At 40.7% G+C, this 14939-nt stretch overlaps 1 protein-coding gene across 1 annotated transcript in view; it reads right to left on the reverse strand.

The window, feature by feature from the left end:
• The window catches only part of EPS8L2 (EPS8 signaling adaptor L2), an 89608-nt gene that overhangs the window by 24245 nt on the left and 50424 nt on the right, over positions 1 to 14939 (reverse strand). The window contains exons 4-10 of the mRNA XM_081323503.1: positions 13496 to 13560; positions 10390 to 10551; positions 8590 to 8739; positions 6225 to 6304; positions 3520 to 3656; positions 736 to 815; positions 230 to 356 (exon numbers count right to left, since the gene is read on the reverse strand). Coding sequence (XP_081179629.1) covers positions 230 to 356; positions 736 to 815; positions 3520 to 3656; positions 6225 to 6304; positions 8590 to 8739; positions 10390 to 10551; positions 13496 to 13560 — 801 coding nt within the window. The remainder of the gene's footprint in view (positions 1 to 229; positions 357 to 735; positions 816 to 3519; positions 3657 to 6224; positions 6305 to 8589; positions 8740 to 10389; positions 10552 to 13495; positions 13561 to 14939) is intronic.

Here is a 14939-nt window from a genome sequence, read left to right on the forward strand (position 1 = left end):
AAAAAAACTGCACAGGGTGAGCTAAGTCAAAGTAGAAAGGCTGCCCCATAGGCCACTATCCCTTTATCTCACGTACATTTTTCCAAACCTGTGTCATGCCGTTTTGGATATAAACTAAGGATGCTTTCTTATCCCTTTTGAAGGAGAAAACCCCCTGAATCTAACACTACACCGTCTAAAGAGTGTTTTATTCAGTTTCTCCTACAGCCAATAATTTAGCTGTTGATACCTGCTGGCCCTTTCTTCTTGTTCTTCTTTCCCTTCTTCCTTTGGTTCAGTTGCCTGAATGCTTCTGCTGCTTTCTGAAGCTTGGCAACGAAAAGCTCAATATCATCGAGGGTGCAATTCAATATTTGCTGCAAACACACAAATGAGAGAACTTAAAGCAAAACCAACAGCCAGAAGCAATCCATGTTCACATGAACTTACTCTGCATCTCCCTGATTAAGAGTCAAAATGATCATTGCAGCTTTAATCATGAGCATTCAGTGTGATCAACAAGTACATTTTGATTTAAATAATCACCACTAGGAAATTGGGGCCGCCTCCAGGCAAGGTGCAGAGAAATACTTGGACAAATGCGTCTTTTCCCTGCTGTGTTCTTATTTACATTTCAAAAAAACATTTTCTTTGGAAACATATGGACAATCGACAATTGTTATTAAAATGGATTTTATCATCAAGTGGTTACTTCATCTTCTTCCATATATACATTTTTTAATTACTATCACTAACCGTTTCTTTTTCAATCTTCTGTGCTAAAACTGCACGAGACTCCTCATAATCCTGAGAGCTACTACTTCGTCGATCATATTCTGTCAAAAAATACAAAAAACAAATATCATCAATGGAAAGAAGTCAAAACAGGAGTGGAATTAAATTATTTGGTTAAAAACATTCCCTGTATCAAGCTATCCTATTTCTTTGATGTGAATATTAAGGATATGGATACCGTATATCGATTGTGTCAAAGGAAATAGAAGGAGTGATTTGGGAACTAAAAGTATTTATTAAAAACTCAGTAGGTGGAAACATCCCACATTAATTTATTTTGCTGCTCTGGATGTAACAACCATGCATCTAAGAAAATTGGCAGAACTTCATCAATTTGCCTAATTCCACATTCTGTTTTTCAGAAAGAGCTGTGTGGGCCTCATGCCAAGGATTTGTCAGATAAGAGCTGCAGTGAAATTGTTCTTGAACACAACCCCCATAAGCCTTTAAAATGTGTCCTTTTTTAGCCATCCCTGCAGCAAAACTGAGTTTGACTTGTTTTCAAACAGTCTTTTTGGGAAGAAAAGAATCAGAGTACCAAGTTTTGAAAGTAAATACACTGTAGTACTCGCCTACTGTATATCTAACACAGTCCAGAATCCAGGTGTTCTCAACTGATAAGTTCATCTGACATTACAAAATGTCTCTACAAACATTGTTTTAAATCATCTTGCAATATACAGATATACATTGAGGTGGGAAGCTGGCTGATAGTCAAGTTCAACTTTTGGGATACATGAATGATTAATCGTAATGCAAATGCATAACTTGCTTTAAAAAGCATACACAAAGGACATCTCCCTTTATGGATATTATTTCTCTTTTGCAAAACTAAATTTTAAAATAGGACTATAGTTCTCAGGATCAAGGTATAGCTCTGTTAAAAAGTCCAAACAAAAAAATCCACAGAGTTTAAAGCATCTTAAACCTTCAATTAAACACGTTTTTTCAGTGTCAAGATGACACGTAGGTTATAGTTCCTTGTGCTTGAGGGCATCAAGGCAGGAAAAGCTGCCATGTTCAATAAAAGTTCCCTTCAGAGAAAAACTCAAGCTTTGTCATTTTTGACTCTCTGAAGAAAATCAGCAGATGAAGCTTTTCTCTGTGTTCTATCACCAGATTGGCTAAAAGTTTATCTCTTAGTGTGCTATCTTATCATGAAATTATAAAGTTGCAACAATCTCCCATAATTAAAAAAGGCAGCGGCTCTGTTCTGGTCCTTCTGGTTTCTTCAGCAGGAAATCTGCATGCCCACCCATTTTGCATAAATTGCTGTAAAGTAGCAGACAGGTTAGCATCCTTTATTTCTTCTTGCAATGCTTGTGCTCTTGATGGAGCTACAGCACCCTTTTTCGCTTAGCTTTGGGCATGGGAATTAGCTGCTAATTCCCATGCCAAAAATCTCTGCTGTTCTTTGAAAAACCCAACATATGCAGGGAGAGGTTCTTTTTGCTGTAATCAGTCCCATCATCCACTGCCTCCTACTCACTGGGGCAAATACATTCTTGTGCTGTTCCCCAGGAGAAGGCAATGGATTGGAGGAGAAAAAGAAACTAGGACTTTGTGATTGCTGGAGGAACCAATGATCAGAGAGGGAGAGTCCCTAGACCAGGGGTAGGCAACCTCGGCTCTTTTATGACTCATGGACTTCAACTCCCAGAATCCCTGAGTCAGCATAGCTATGCTGACTCAGGGATTCTGGGAGTTGAAGTCCATGAGTCATAAAAGAGCCGAGGTTGCCTACCCCTGCCCTAGACAAACACCTGAAAATGTTAGAAAATTAGTATCAGTTAATCAGTAGCTAGTACCAGCTGGAAGTGTGCACAAGGTTTGTTAGATGGAAAATAGACTATGGATTGAGTTCGTAGCTCTAAATTCAGCAATAGATTTCTGGTTGATTTGTAACAGACTGGCAAGAATCTCTAACACCCTAATTGTTTAATAGCAACAGCACCAAAGACTCCTACGTCACCTCTGTTCTGATCAGCAAGAATCAAGTCAATTCTGAGGGCCTATCTATTTTTGTACATATGCAGCTTTTTGCATGAGGTTCCAGTAAAAGCCCAAGGGTTCTATTAAAAGCAGAAATGTTGCAAAGTTGAAGCCTGCCGTCCCCATCTATTGATGCACAATCCACCTGCCGTCACCTTTTTAAATCTGTTATTCTGTGGGACTACTGTTCCCAGAACTAAAGAGGTTTTGAAGACGTTGAAGGAGGAGGCTCTGGTACAGTGAAGACATTTAGGTATAATTCAGACTGTTCAAAGGCCAAGGGAAAGGGGATTTAAGCATGCCATATCATATGGTAATATTCATAAATGCCTCGTTTCCTTGAGCCTTTAAGACATGCCTTGATTTTTCCATTGGCCTTGTTAGTGTGGCAATGAGAGGCTCCTGCAAATGCTGCCAGAACTGGCCCTCAGGTCCAGTTGCTTGGCTTGGTGCTCAGTCTGAAGTGCTCAGGGATGTGGTGGAATGTAGTCTGGATTCCCAGGAGGGAGGGGCTGCATTCTAGAGGTCAAAGAGGCAGCAAAGCATGGAAAGTTTGCTTGGGAGAAAAAGGGTTAAGAAGGCTCCTCCCTAGCAATTCTCATAGTGATGCCAAGAATCAATAAACTCATTTATTTTGGCAAGATTTTTTTTCCCCCTGTAGCTGAGGAGCAATAAAGGAAACCACTCAGAAATAATTCCACTTTGAATTTTTTGGTTCTTGGGGCCTGACAGAGCAGTGACTATTCCTGTTACCTGACTGGGAAGGAGGGGCCACACGATACTGGTTGTTCTTTTGGAAGCCTCTGCTTTCATCCTGGAAAGGGATCGGTGCAGGCCCTTGAGGTGGGGGAAGGATGGATTGCCTCTGCTTGATCTTCTCTTGGTTCACTCTGCAGAAGGAAAATAGGAATGGTTTTGATAACTAAAAGATGTACTATTCACTCAAATGGCAGGAAGAGAGCAAACGAATTTGAGCCTGTGTTTATTAATTTGGGTTTTATTGGATTAAGAGCAATGTTTAATTATGGAGGGGGAGGAGTACAAAACATTTCCTATTATAGACATCAATTATGGATGACCTAACAGTGCAAAGCCTTTCACTCACATCCACTATGCAGATTAAGCTGATCTGCATATCTTGATCATTGTAGAAATCCTACTAAATTCAGCTAGATTGAACGCTAAATAAACAAGTGTGCATAAAACCACCATTCTACTTTGCTTCTCTCAGTAAGCAAGGAGTCAGTAGAGGTATCAGTTGAACATTTTCTTCAGATACTTCTCGGGTTTCTATAAAGTTCCACAGGCACAACGACATACTTGCTCCCTTGCTGAGAGGGACATTTTTATCTTCCTTTTGCCCAGGCTTAGTACTTTTGTTTTTACATTGTTTATTATTGTGGCTTTTACATGTTTATCTATTTTTATTGGCTGTTTTGTTATTGTAGTGCACCCTCCCTTTTGGGGGAGATGGGCAGCTATATAAATTGGATAAATAAATACTTTCAAGATTATCTCTGATTTATGTAAAATTTCTAAGCACGATCAGTCCTTTTACATCCTGTGGTTGTTTGTTTTCCCCCCTGCTCGCCAAGGGTCATGAAATGCACACAGCAGCTCTATGGACAATAGAGACCAGTATGGATGAATGTTTTTTTAATGACCAAGCCTTCTAGGTACTGAGAAACAGCAAACTAGTGGGCATCATAAGGCATAAGTCCAATTGATGAGAACTTTCAGGTAAATTTCCACAGCAACTAGGACATGACGCTTTTGTACAAATTCAAAATCCGTTCCAGATTTATCTTATTTATTTTTATCCCACCTTTATTATTTTCTTTTATAAATAACTCAAGGTGGCAAACATAGCCAATGTTCCTTCCTCTATTTTCCTCACAACAATAATTCTGTGGGGGTGGTACTGAGAGAGAGTGTGCGCAATGGGCCCAAGGTCACCCAGCTGGCTTTCATGCCTGAAGGGAACTCACAGATTCTGGTTTCTAGTCTGGTGCCTTTAACCACTAGACCAGGGGTAGGCAACCTCGGCTCTTTTATGACTCGTGGAATTCTGGGAGTTGAAGTCCACGAGTCATAAAAGAGCCGAGGTTGCCTACCCCTGCACTAGACCAAACTGGTTCACATCTCTGTCTGATCTCATAGCATCAGTTGGTTTGGGAACCTGAGTCAATTTATTTCTAGCTCTGTGGTAGTTTATTTGAAGTCAGAGCATTGGTGATTTTTTCCTGAACTTGTGGCTCTGCAGAGTTTGTGGTTGATTTCATTTTCACTGATGAAAAGAAATGCATCATCTTGTCTTCTGGAACCAAAGAGGCCACTGTTTTCTCTCACCAACTTACCTAGCATACCATTTACCTTCCTACTACTTGCCTTGTTCCCAATAATTACCTACAAGCATTGCACTGCGGTTAATATGTAATCAAGATTGCAAGTAGGAGGATAAAATGCCTGATTATAAAGTTGCTGACATACTAGCATTTCACCATCAGGGAAAAAAAAAAGCAAGGGCCTTTTAAACGTGCAATAGTTGTCAGCTGTGGAGCCAATTAAGTATCTCCTCAAAGCAGCTGCTTTGACATGTTTGTTAAAATGGCTGAATAAATGGACACATTGTGCACTGAAAAGGTAGTAGTGGTTTCTTCTATTTCTCTTTTATATGAAATGGGAAAGAGGGGATTGAGTAACCCCAGTGCAACAACTGTTCCAGACAAGGCTCCAACTGGATAGTATCCTTCGGTGAATTGGAAGGGAGATGGATGAACATGGATGGACTCATATTATTGGTATACAATCCCCACATTTCGAGGTTCAAATTATTTCTATGGGAACTGAAGGTAGTATGCAACTATCTCTAATCCTAGCAACTTTATAATATTTTTTTTCATTTGCAAATGCATTAAGCAGGGCTCCATCTGTGCCCTATTAAGTTCCAGCAAGATATATTTAGGCACTTGCACAAAGTCACTGCTTTCATTTCCCAGTCCTAGAAACTGATTCACAGTGATCTGCGATTAGTCTCCAGCTGTTGAAAAAAAATCCTGAACAATGAAATTTAGCAGAATGGTTTCTGAACAATTGTGCTGAAATGTGATAGCATTAAGAAGTGAATTTCCACTTGTCTTTTTTGGCTATTTCCTCTCTGTTACTGAAACCTGTCTGAAAGACTCTCATCCAATTCTCATTCATTAGATTTGGGTTTCAGGACGTCTTTCTTCCTGAGAGAAAGAGCAATTTTGCTGCCAGAGATAATTCTATCCTCCATTTTCATGGGAAATGGGTAAAATTCCTCAAGGTTTTGCTACTCAAAGTGAGCTCCCACCACTCATTTTCAAACTGCAACAACTCAAATTTGGAGAGGAAACTTGCAACCCCGCCATAGTCCAAGAAATGCATTCTCTGGGCTCCCTGCTAGAGTTTGTCCATGTACAGAAGCCACTTACTTGAGGGTCTGTGGCCGTATCTTCTTTCCAAACTTATGGTCAGCTAGTGCACTTTCTATGTCCTCATGAACCATCTCTGCCTAAAACACAGAATCAGAAATAGATTGGGGAAGGAAAGATGCAATGGAAAAACGCAGACAACCTGTTTTGACAGGCAAGCATTAATCGACTGCCCTAAACCTAGATTTTGTTGGTGATGAATCCCTTCAGTTTAAAAACAAAGTGCGAAAGGAAATATACAGGCGCAGGGCATCAAGGGATTATTTTATGGGGCTGTGGAATTTCACAGAGAGCTTATTCAGATTTGAAGCAAAGGTCTCCTTCAATCCTCAAGTACAGCTACGTTCTGGGAAGTTTCAAAATGCAGCCAACAAATATATTGCTGTGTGAATCATGGAGGGTGTTTTGCTGCTGTGTAAACGCATCCTCTTTTAAGGGGAGCTTTGCAAAACCCTCCCATTGCTGAAAACAGTTCCTTGCTTGCATTTGTTTTGGCAGAGAACTCCAATGTGGAGCTTCTGCTGACATGGAACTCTTGGTAGGGCTTCATCCTCCCTTCTCCAAGCCATGAGATAATTTTGAAAGGTTAAATATTCAGGGGGGGGTTTCCCAAAAGAAGGGGAAGTTGAAGGGGACCCAGACATCCAGGTATCCGGACCAGTGGCGTAGCGTGGGTTGTCAGCACCCGGGGCAAGGCAAGTAATTTGCGCCCCCTAACCCGTGAAAATACTGATGTAATTAAAGTAAAATGCATCTAATGCGCCCCCCCAATGTTGTGCCCGGTGCGGCCGCCCCCCCCTGCACCCCCCACACTACGCCACTGATCCGGACACCCTCATGTATAATTTCAAAACGACTGATGTTTTCCCCCCAGTTAACTTATAAGGTAAAGAAAAAGACTCACAAGGCATCCTGTTACATAAATCAATTGTTCATGGAGTTTCTACCACAGATAGACCTCTATCAACAGAAATTACAATGCTGGCATGAACTAGGCCAGGGGTAGGTAACCTTGGCTCTTTTATGATTCGTGGACTTCAACTCCCAGAATTCATGAGCCAGCCATTCTGGCTCAGGAATTCTGGGAGTTGAAGTCCATGAGTCATAGAAGAACCAAGGTTGCCTCCCCTGAACTAGGTTCATAACCACCAAGTGTTTGTTGTGACTACTCCTAGATTAACTAACCAACCAACAACCAAGGGCACTTCCATGTAAGGTCTTCAGGCCAGTTCAGAATCAGCTTCAGACTTGTCAAGCTAATGATACTATGTCCAGGAATTGAGGTATTACTAGCTCAGTTGCAGTGTACTGCAGTAAGTGTACAAGATTCCATGCTTGAAGCCTTGATGCTCTGAACAGCTGCTGTCCTTTTGGCAGGCAATCTTGCTTCATGTAGTTCCTGGATCCTTTCTCTCCCCTTCCCGCCTCCCCCCAGCTGCAGTAGCCTCATTCTCAGGATTTCAGGGACAACATCAATGAAAACGTTCAGAAGTTGGCTTCAAGCTGCTCTGAGGAATTAGTGAGTAGAATGTGATGGTGTTGGCCAAGACATCCGTCCAGAAAATGGCCACTACTTGATCCCATCCCTGTATCATTCATCATCTACCATGCACGCTCCCCAAAGGAAATTAATCAGTGTGGATGATGCATAAAGTAGCAGAGGATTCTGCACTCAGAATCAGAAAAGGACCACAGCCATCTTACAAAATGACCTCAAAACCATGTCCAGTTATTTCTATTTACCTCAAAGAATCACACAGCAAAAAGCACCAAATACAGCCCCACAGTCTTCAGGCAATGGTTCTTGATCATCCCAAGTTCTAGGCCAGCATGTAGTTGCCACTGCAAGCAGAGTTCTGCCCACGTGCCACAGAATTGCCTCTCTCTAGGAATATCTAGGTCCCTTTTCTGAAATCTTGCTATCTATTTTAACCGGGGAAGTGTGCCTTTCCCATAGCTGCCCCTAACTTGTGGGACGCCCTCCCCTCAGCAAACTGGAAAACTCTGCACTTTTAGTCTTCTGGATGGCCATCAAGGCTTTGCTTTTTATCCAGGTACTGGGATAATGTGAGGCTGTTTTGGGTTGGTTGTTGGGGCATCCCAAGGGAATGACTGAGGCGCCAAGTTGTGTTTTATGGTTTTTATAGCTCAGGATTTAATTGCTTTTGTGAGCTTCCCAGAGTTGTGTTTTAAGATGGACAGCCATATAAATCTTAAAAATAATAAAATAATAAAATAAAATTTAAAAACTCCGAGATCTGGAACAACCTTTCATTCGGCGGATTGGTTGGGACTGTAACTCTACCGAGTTCCCTTAAGCCCATTTAGCTCCCTCGTCAAAAAGGACCGAAGAACTACCACTTACCTCCACTTCATCACAGTTAAAGAAGTGAATGTCAGGTTTGTGCTGTTCGGAGTCTTGACACACCAGCAGGAGGATGGAGGGATATCGCATCTGATTCAGGACAGTCTGGCAGTGCTGGACTGTTGGCAGAAGGAAATCTTCAAGCTCTTCCTGAAAAACAACACCAAAGAGAATGTGCTCCAAATATACAGGAAGGGATGGTCAACTAGAGGCTGCATTTGCACATTGAAATGGCTCTTTCCAAAAGGAGACCACGAACACAGGACCGTTTTGAGTTGCCCCTAGGACTTTAAATCCATTAGCAGCTACGTTCTCAGCGTCAGAGTGGCAAAGCTATTGCTGACGCACATTATTCAGCAGGGACTGAAAGAAAGGCAGCGTAACTATTGGCACTTGTGATAAATTGGGACATGTTGAAAAAAGCTGATGACGGTACATAACTCTTTTGTAACCATCTGTTTATATCTTGCCTTAATAATGGATTCTCTCAATGCCAACCAGAAAAATTACCCGTAACCCCTCAGAGGTAGTTCTTTCAGTTTATACATTTGACTAAGAGTGGATTGTGAGCATTATTTATTCAAATAAAATCCCTCTGGGCTTTCTAAAAGGTAGGCATGACTCTTCGTATTTAGTTTAACTTGACAGAAGTTCAGTATTTTTATTCTGAGCACTACTATAGAGTTTCTTCATTTCTGATTTGGAAAATAACGGTCTGTTGTGGAAATTAGTTTCATTCACACATCATATGTGCTATATCATATGATGTCATATCTGTGAGGACATGCTGGCCACATGACTTTAGAATCTCTTCAGACAGCTCTGGCTGAACAGGCCTTGAAGCGGAGATGAGCACCGCCCCCCGCCCTCATAGTCAGCAATGAGGAGCAGAGTAAAATCTCCAGGACTCCTTACCTTACATATCAAGTACCATACCTTACCATAACTAGACCTAGTTTGTAATAAGATAGTCATATTTTTTAAATCTGCTCCAAATTTCTTTTCCTATAATTTTTCTTAGGGATAGAAGCATGTGCAAAAGACAAAAACAAATCACGGTGATGCAGATGATCACAAATAAACCATGCTTCCCCACTCATACATCATGTAAACCACAATTGCAATTGACAAGACATTTATTATCTCCAAAGAAAACATGGTTTGTTTACCTGTCTTGTTTGCACCTAATGCTAACCCAGTAACAAATAAATCACTCTGTGGCTAAGTGCAATCTGAAGGCCAGGTCTTTACCATTTTGATGCCCCTGTAAATGCATTTATCTCATTAGATTAGATCCATCCACAATATGGGAAATATAGTCCAACCAACATGGAGGGTGCTAGATCAGGGAAGGCTGCCTTGTGTTATTATGTTTCTATTTACCAGCACAGCTCCTAATCAAGACCATTTATTCTAAATGTAATGTGAATAACCTCTCTTGTCCAACACCCAATGGTTTGGCAGAACAGAAAGCATTTCCATTAAAGTGCAATTCATCACTCTGCTCAGTCAGCTTGATTAGATCAGTCCTATCCTACTGGAATAGAGGCACACAGAGAACAAGGTGCTTGCTATGCACGTAGGCTATGCACGTAGAAATTGGGCAGAGTGTTGACTTTTTGTTATGGTTGGTTTGAGCATGAATTCCATCCAGTTTAATATTCTTGGAGAAGCCTGTGGCAATTTATCAACCCATTGAGGAAATAATATGCAACACGTTTATGTAAATCTTAAATATTCTAATGTACATTTGGCATTTTGCCTCCCCATCACCCTCCAAAAGAGGTTGTTTCTGCTCACCTGAGTTCCACAATCCAACAGTCGAATAGATTTGTCGTTCACCTGCAGCAGCATTTCCTGGGCCCAGATCTTCTCTTTGGAGTTCAGCTGTTTGAGCTTCCTGACAGCATCTTCCACTGTTACAATGGCCTCACTTTTATCCATGATGAAGGTAGCCAGGTGCTGGAAAGAGGGGGGGGGGAAACACCCCATAAGGTCAAACAGGGGTGATAAACAATTTAACTCCAGAGCTTGATTGCATTCATGGAGTACATGCGGGTTCATAGAGACAGCTAACTCCGGTTTTTGCAAGTGATAACAGCAGAAATAACATTTTTTTGAATTTGATTTATTAGATTTTTTTATCCCACCTTTCTTACTTTAGAGGTAAGTCAAGATGGCCAACATGCCTAATACTCCTTCCTTCTCCTATTTTCCCCACAAGAACAACCCTGGGGTGGGGGTGGGGGCTGAAAGAGAGAGAAATGGTCCAAGGCCACCCAGCTGGCTTTCAGGGCTTAGATAGGCTAGAATTCACAGTCTCCTGGTTTCTATCCCGGTGTCTTAACACTAAACCAAACTAGCTCTCTGATTTTGGCTCTCCCCCCAATTCTATGATGCAAATACTGCCAGTGTATATAAAAAAAATCACTGCTATAGATTTGATGGTTTTGTTTATCAACAGGCTCTCAATCTTGCTTTATAGAAGATATTTTGCAAAAGAGCTATGTGAACTGACAAGGACCTGCAGCCAAATTCTAGGTCCTGTTTTGAAGAACTGTTAAGTACTATATATTTGAACACACATGGCAGTTCTTAGTTAGTTCTCTCTCCCAAGTGCAGAGTCCTTTAGAGTAGGCATTCAGCTTTCTGGAAGCGATAAAAAAACAAAAAAAAACAGCCAGGCATGATTGGACTTGTAATCGTTTGACCTCTGCTCAAAACCTGTTGTCCTAGTTTGAAGGGGGAAAAGCCCTACTTGGCTCAACACCCTCCAACAGTTTGCTTTCTAGATGTGAGGATTTGCATAAATGGGCTATTTTTGTGCAGGCCCTACTGATAATAATGCCAGGAGCAAGCAGCATTGTTGTCAAACAGTGCAATCAAACACACTGGAAGGGAGGCTTTTTCCTAATCTCCATCTGCCTGCTGTTGTCGACTGATGAAAAGAAGGTGTTTCTTCCTTGGCTCAGGAAAAATCGCACAGTCAGTGGTGGGATTCAAATATGTGAACAACTGGTTCTCTGTGTGGATGCCGCTCCATTCTGGGCTACCCGTTCTGCTGAACTGGTGCGAACTGGCTGAATCCCACCACTGCGCACAATGCTCTCACTCTGGCTTTATCATCCAGCAGAGGGAAGTGTAAAGACCCTTCAAAATTACATTCATCCATTAATCCATTCTCCTAGAAAACTCAGTTAGATCATAATACTAGCAAACTTCTTAGATTAGAAGTTTGACCAGTGTGGACCTTCTTATGCTGGTGCTGCACTTGACCTCCTTCTTATAATCCAGCAAGCGAGACACACGTTCACTTAATTTTGCACTTTGCTGGCTTGAAAAAAAACACCTCAACGGTATTGTATCTTTTGACAACACTTGCTGCTGCCAGGGTAAGTTGAATTCCCCACTCATACTTGCCAAATTCTGTCCATCTGAAAAGGAGCTGTAAGATTTTTTTTTCCTGGGAGGTTGAAAACCTTTTTTAGCTTCCTCAATCTCTTTTTGAAAGCAAAGCTAAGAAACCGGGTTGGTTAATAAGTTTGGGCCACGTTTGCAACTGGAGAATTGGCAAAAGACGTGGCAGCTTTTTTCCTTTAATTCCCTCACTGCTGCAAAGGACCTATTCCCACTGAGGCTTTGCAATGGAGGAGGACGTGCTAAAATGGCACTTCAACTGGTAAAGCATCAGAGAGACCTGGACCTTTACTCTGGCAATAACATGGGCATTTTGGTAGCCCTTGGAGGAATGATTTGCAAGCATCAAAATTGCTTCCAGGCTTGAAATGCTCTAGTATGGTGTTTCTCAAATTTGGCAACTTTAAAGTTGTGTGGACCTCAACTCCCGGAATTCCCTAGCCAGCATGCAACAAAACTTTTGCTAAGAAGTGTAGAATTATAGAAACTGTATCTACATTGATATGTGACCACTCTAATGAAGACGAATCTACTTATGAGGACTTGGTGTACTGCCAATCATATTTTCTTTGATTAGAGTTCAGGATGAAAGATCACTTTATGCCTGAACAAACATGAGAAGGAGAAACATATATTCTGGGTACTGAAAGATCAAAGGCCTCACTCCTGTGGAAATGACCACAGTCATCTTATTGCTTATTTCCAAAAGGAATCACCAGAAATTAAGTTCTATGCACAGTTCCAACTTCAGCCTTCTGAGAGCTGAAATACCTTAAATATGGCACAAATGAAGATTTGCTTATTTTAGACAAAGTTGCATTTGAATATGTAATCCCAGCCTTTTATAGGAAGCCCACAGCATGCATGCAGTCACAATGAACATGCAACTGGAAAGCACTATTCCTCATGCTGGCCCTCCGTTCATCCATCCACTGAATGAACCAAGGCTACACCAGCAGCAGGGAATCTGGCTTTTGGCCTGTTGGGACCAGCAGAGTCTTCACCTCCAACCCAATGCTTTCCATTTATCTACCCATCAAGAGCAATTCTCTTTTACAAAGGCACCAATACAAGTTTTACTTTTAAATTTATTTTTAAAAAGCCTCACTGGTGCACTGGGAACTATTTCTAAATGATGGGAACATAGGTGGCATGGGGGAAAATCTAGCTTTTCCCTTTTTAAGAACTGATTTAAACCAGCTACCTCTCACCCCCCCCCATTAGTAATCTTGCAGGGAAAAGTGGGGGGAATTAAGCAAATGGAAGGATTTTTCACTGCCGCCTTCTTTTGCTTGCTCACAGTGAACCTGCTAAGCTGCCAGGGCCGTATTATTAGTGTTAACTTTAAAGAATTTATTTGTTTTCTTTATTAGATTTATTAGCTGACCATCTCCCTCCTGTGATTTATTCCTGTTGTGATCGCAGTTGTACAAGGAGATGGTTTATTGATTCAGTTCTGTTATCCACTGCTAAGTAGTTTTCAACTCACCTGGACATGGTATTGAGATGTTTCGTGCATGATGATGTTTGAGTTGGAGTATTTCTTCCTTTGTTCTGTGGGAGAAAAAAAAAGATAACAATTGATCCAGGACTTGGCTACCTTTTAGACTGCTTTCTTCCAAAAATGATTCTAGTGTTATCCCAGCAGAATGACAGCAACATTATAGCATGTATGAGTATTATTTATTTATTTTTATTTATTTTATTTTAATCCCATTTATATCCCGCCCTTCTCCAAAGACTCAGGGCGGCTTACAATCTAAGCACAAATTAAATGTGCTTAGCAATTTAGTTACATAAGTTCCAAAGCAGGTATTTTCTTAGCAAACATAGTCTGACTTCTTCATTATCCTGAAAGACAGAGAGGCTATCACTCAATGCCAAAGACAATTTCCCCTCTTTGGCTCTTTTAAAGAGTCCTGATACAGTTTTCCCATACTTAGTGCTCACTAGATGTGGTAAGAATGTAACTCTCACATCCTCTCCTTCAACGTAGAACCATCACATTCTGATAGCAGACATTCAGTATGAGAATATTGATTGGGGAATTCTAAGAATTGAAGTTCAAAGATCAGAGACTATCTAATTAATGAATTTTAAAAATTCATTTTTGGAGATGAAATGAGAGGGGAGGGGAGGGAGAAGGAGAGGTGAGAGGAGAGGAGAGAAGAGGATCCTACACATGTGGAAGGGAAACATAGAAGACTAAGCTTTGATTTCAGGCCAATAAGATTCTACTGGCCAATGCTACATATCAAAAATTCAAAATCAGCCATCCACAAATGTTTATTTATTTATTGTTTAAAAACTGCCATTCAACCATAAGAAATGTTACACATAGAACATTATACATATTGCAAAAACCACTTGAATATTATATAACAATAAAATTACAAATTACTTAGCATTAAACACATTTTCCATCAATCAACCAACCAGTTAGTTTTAAAAACAATTTTTTAAAATACCTGGTGAAAAAGAAACATTGTTATTTGGTGTCATATAAAAGCAAAGTCAGTGCTCATCCATTGCCTGCGGAGCTGTGGATGGCCCCCGACCTTCGGTCCTTTTGCCGTGACCTGAAGACATGGATGTTTCAACAATCGGGCCTGGACTGACTATGGTTTTAAATTTGGTTTTATGGGGTTAAATTACTATGTATTGAACATATCTACTGTTTACTTCTTTTTTAATTTTTGTATTTTCATGTTCTTTTTTAGTTTTTATTGTTGTGAGCCGCCCTGAATCCTTAGGGAGAAGGGCGGCATATAAATATAATAAATCAAATCAAATCAAATCATCTTCCTAGAAAGGGCATTTAAAAGTTGGGACACCATCACCAAGATGTATTATGGAATTGCATAATTGCATAATTGGAATTATAAAAGCATTGTCAGTGATGCTTTGGGGAATAGAGCCTTTTCTGAAAAACT

This window comes from Vipera berus (assembly GCF_964194415.1).
Source record: "Vipera berus genome assembly, chromosome: 1".
NCBI lineage: Eukaryota > Metazoa > Chordata > Lepidosauria > Squamata > Viperidae > Vipera > Vipera berus.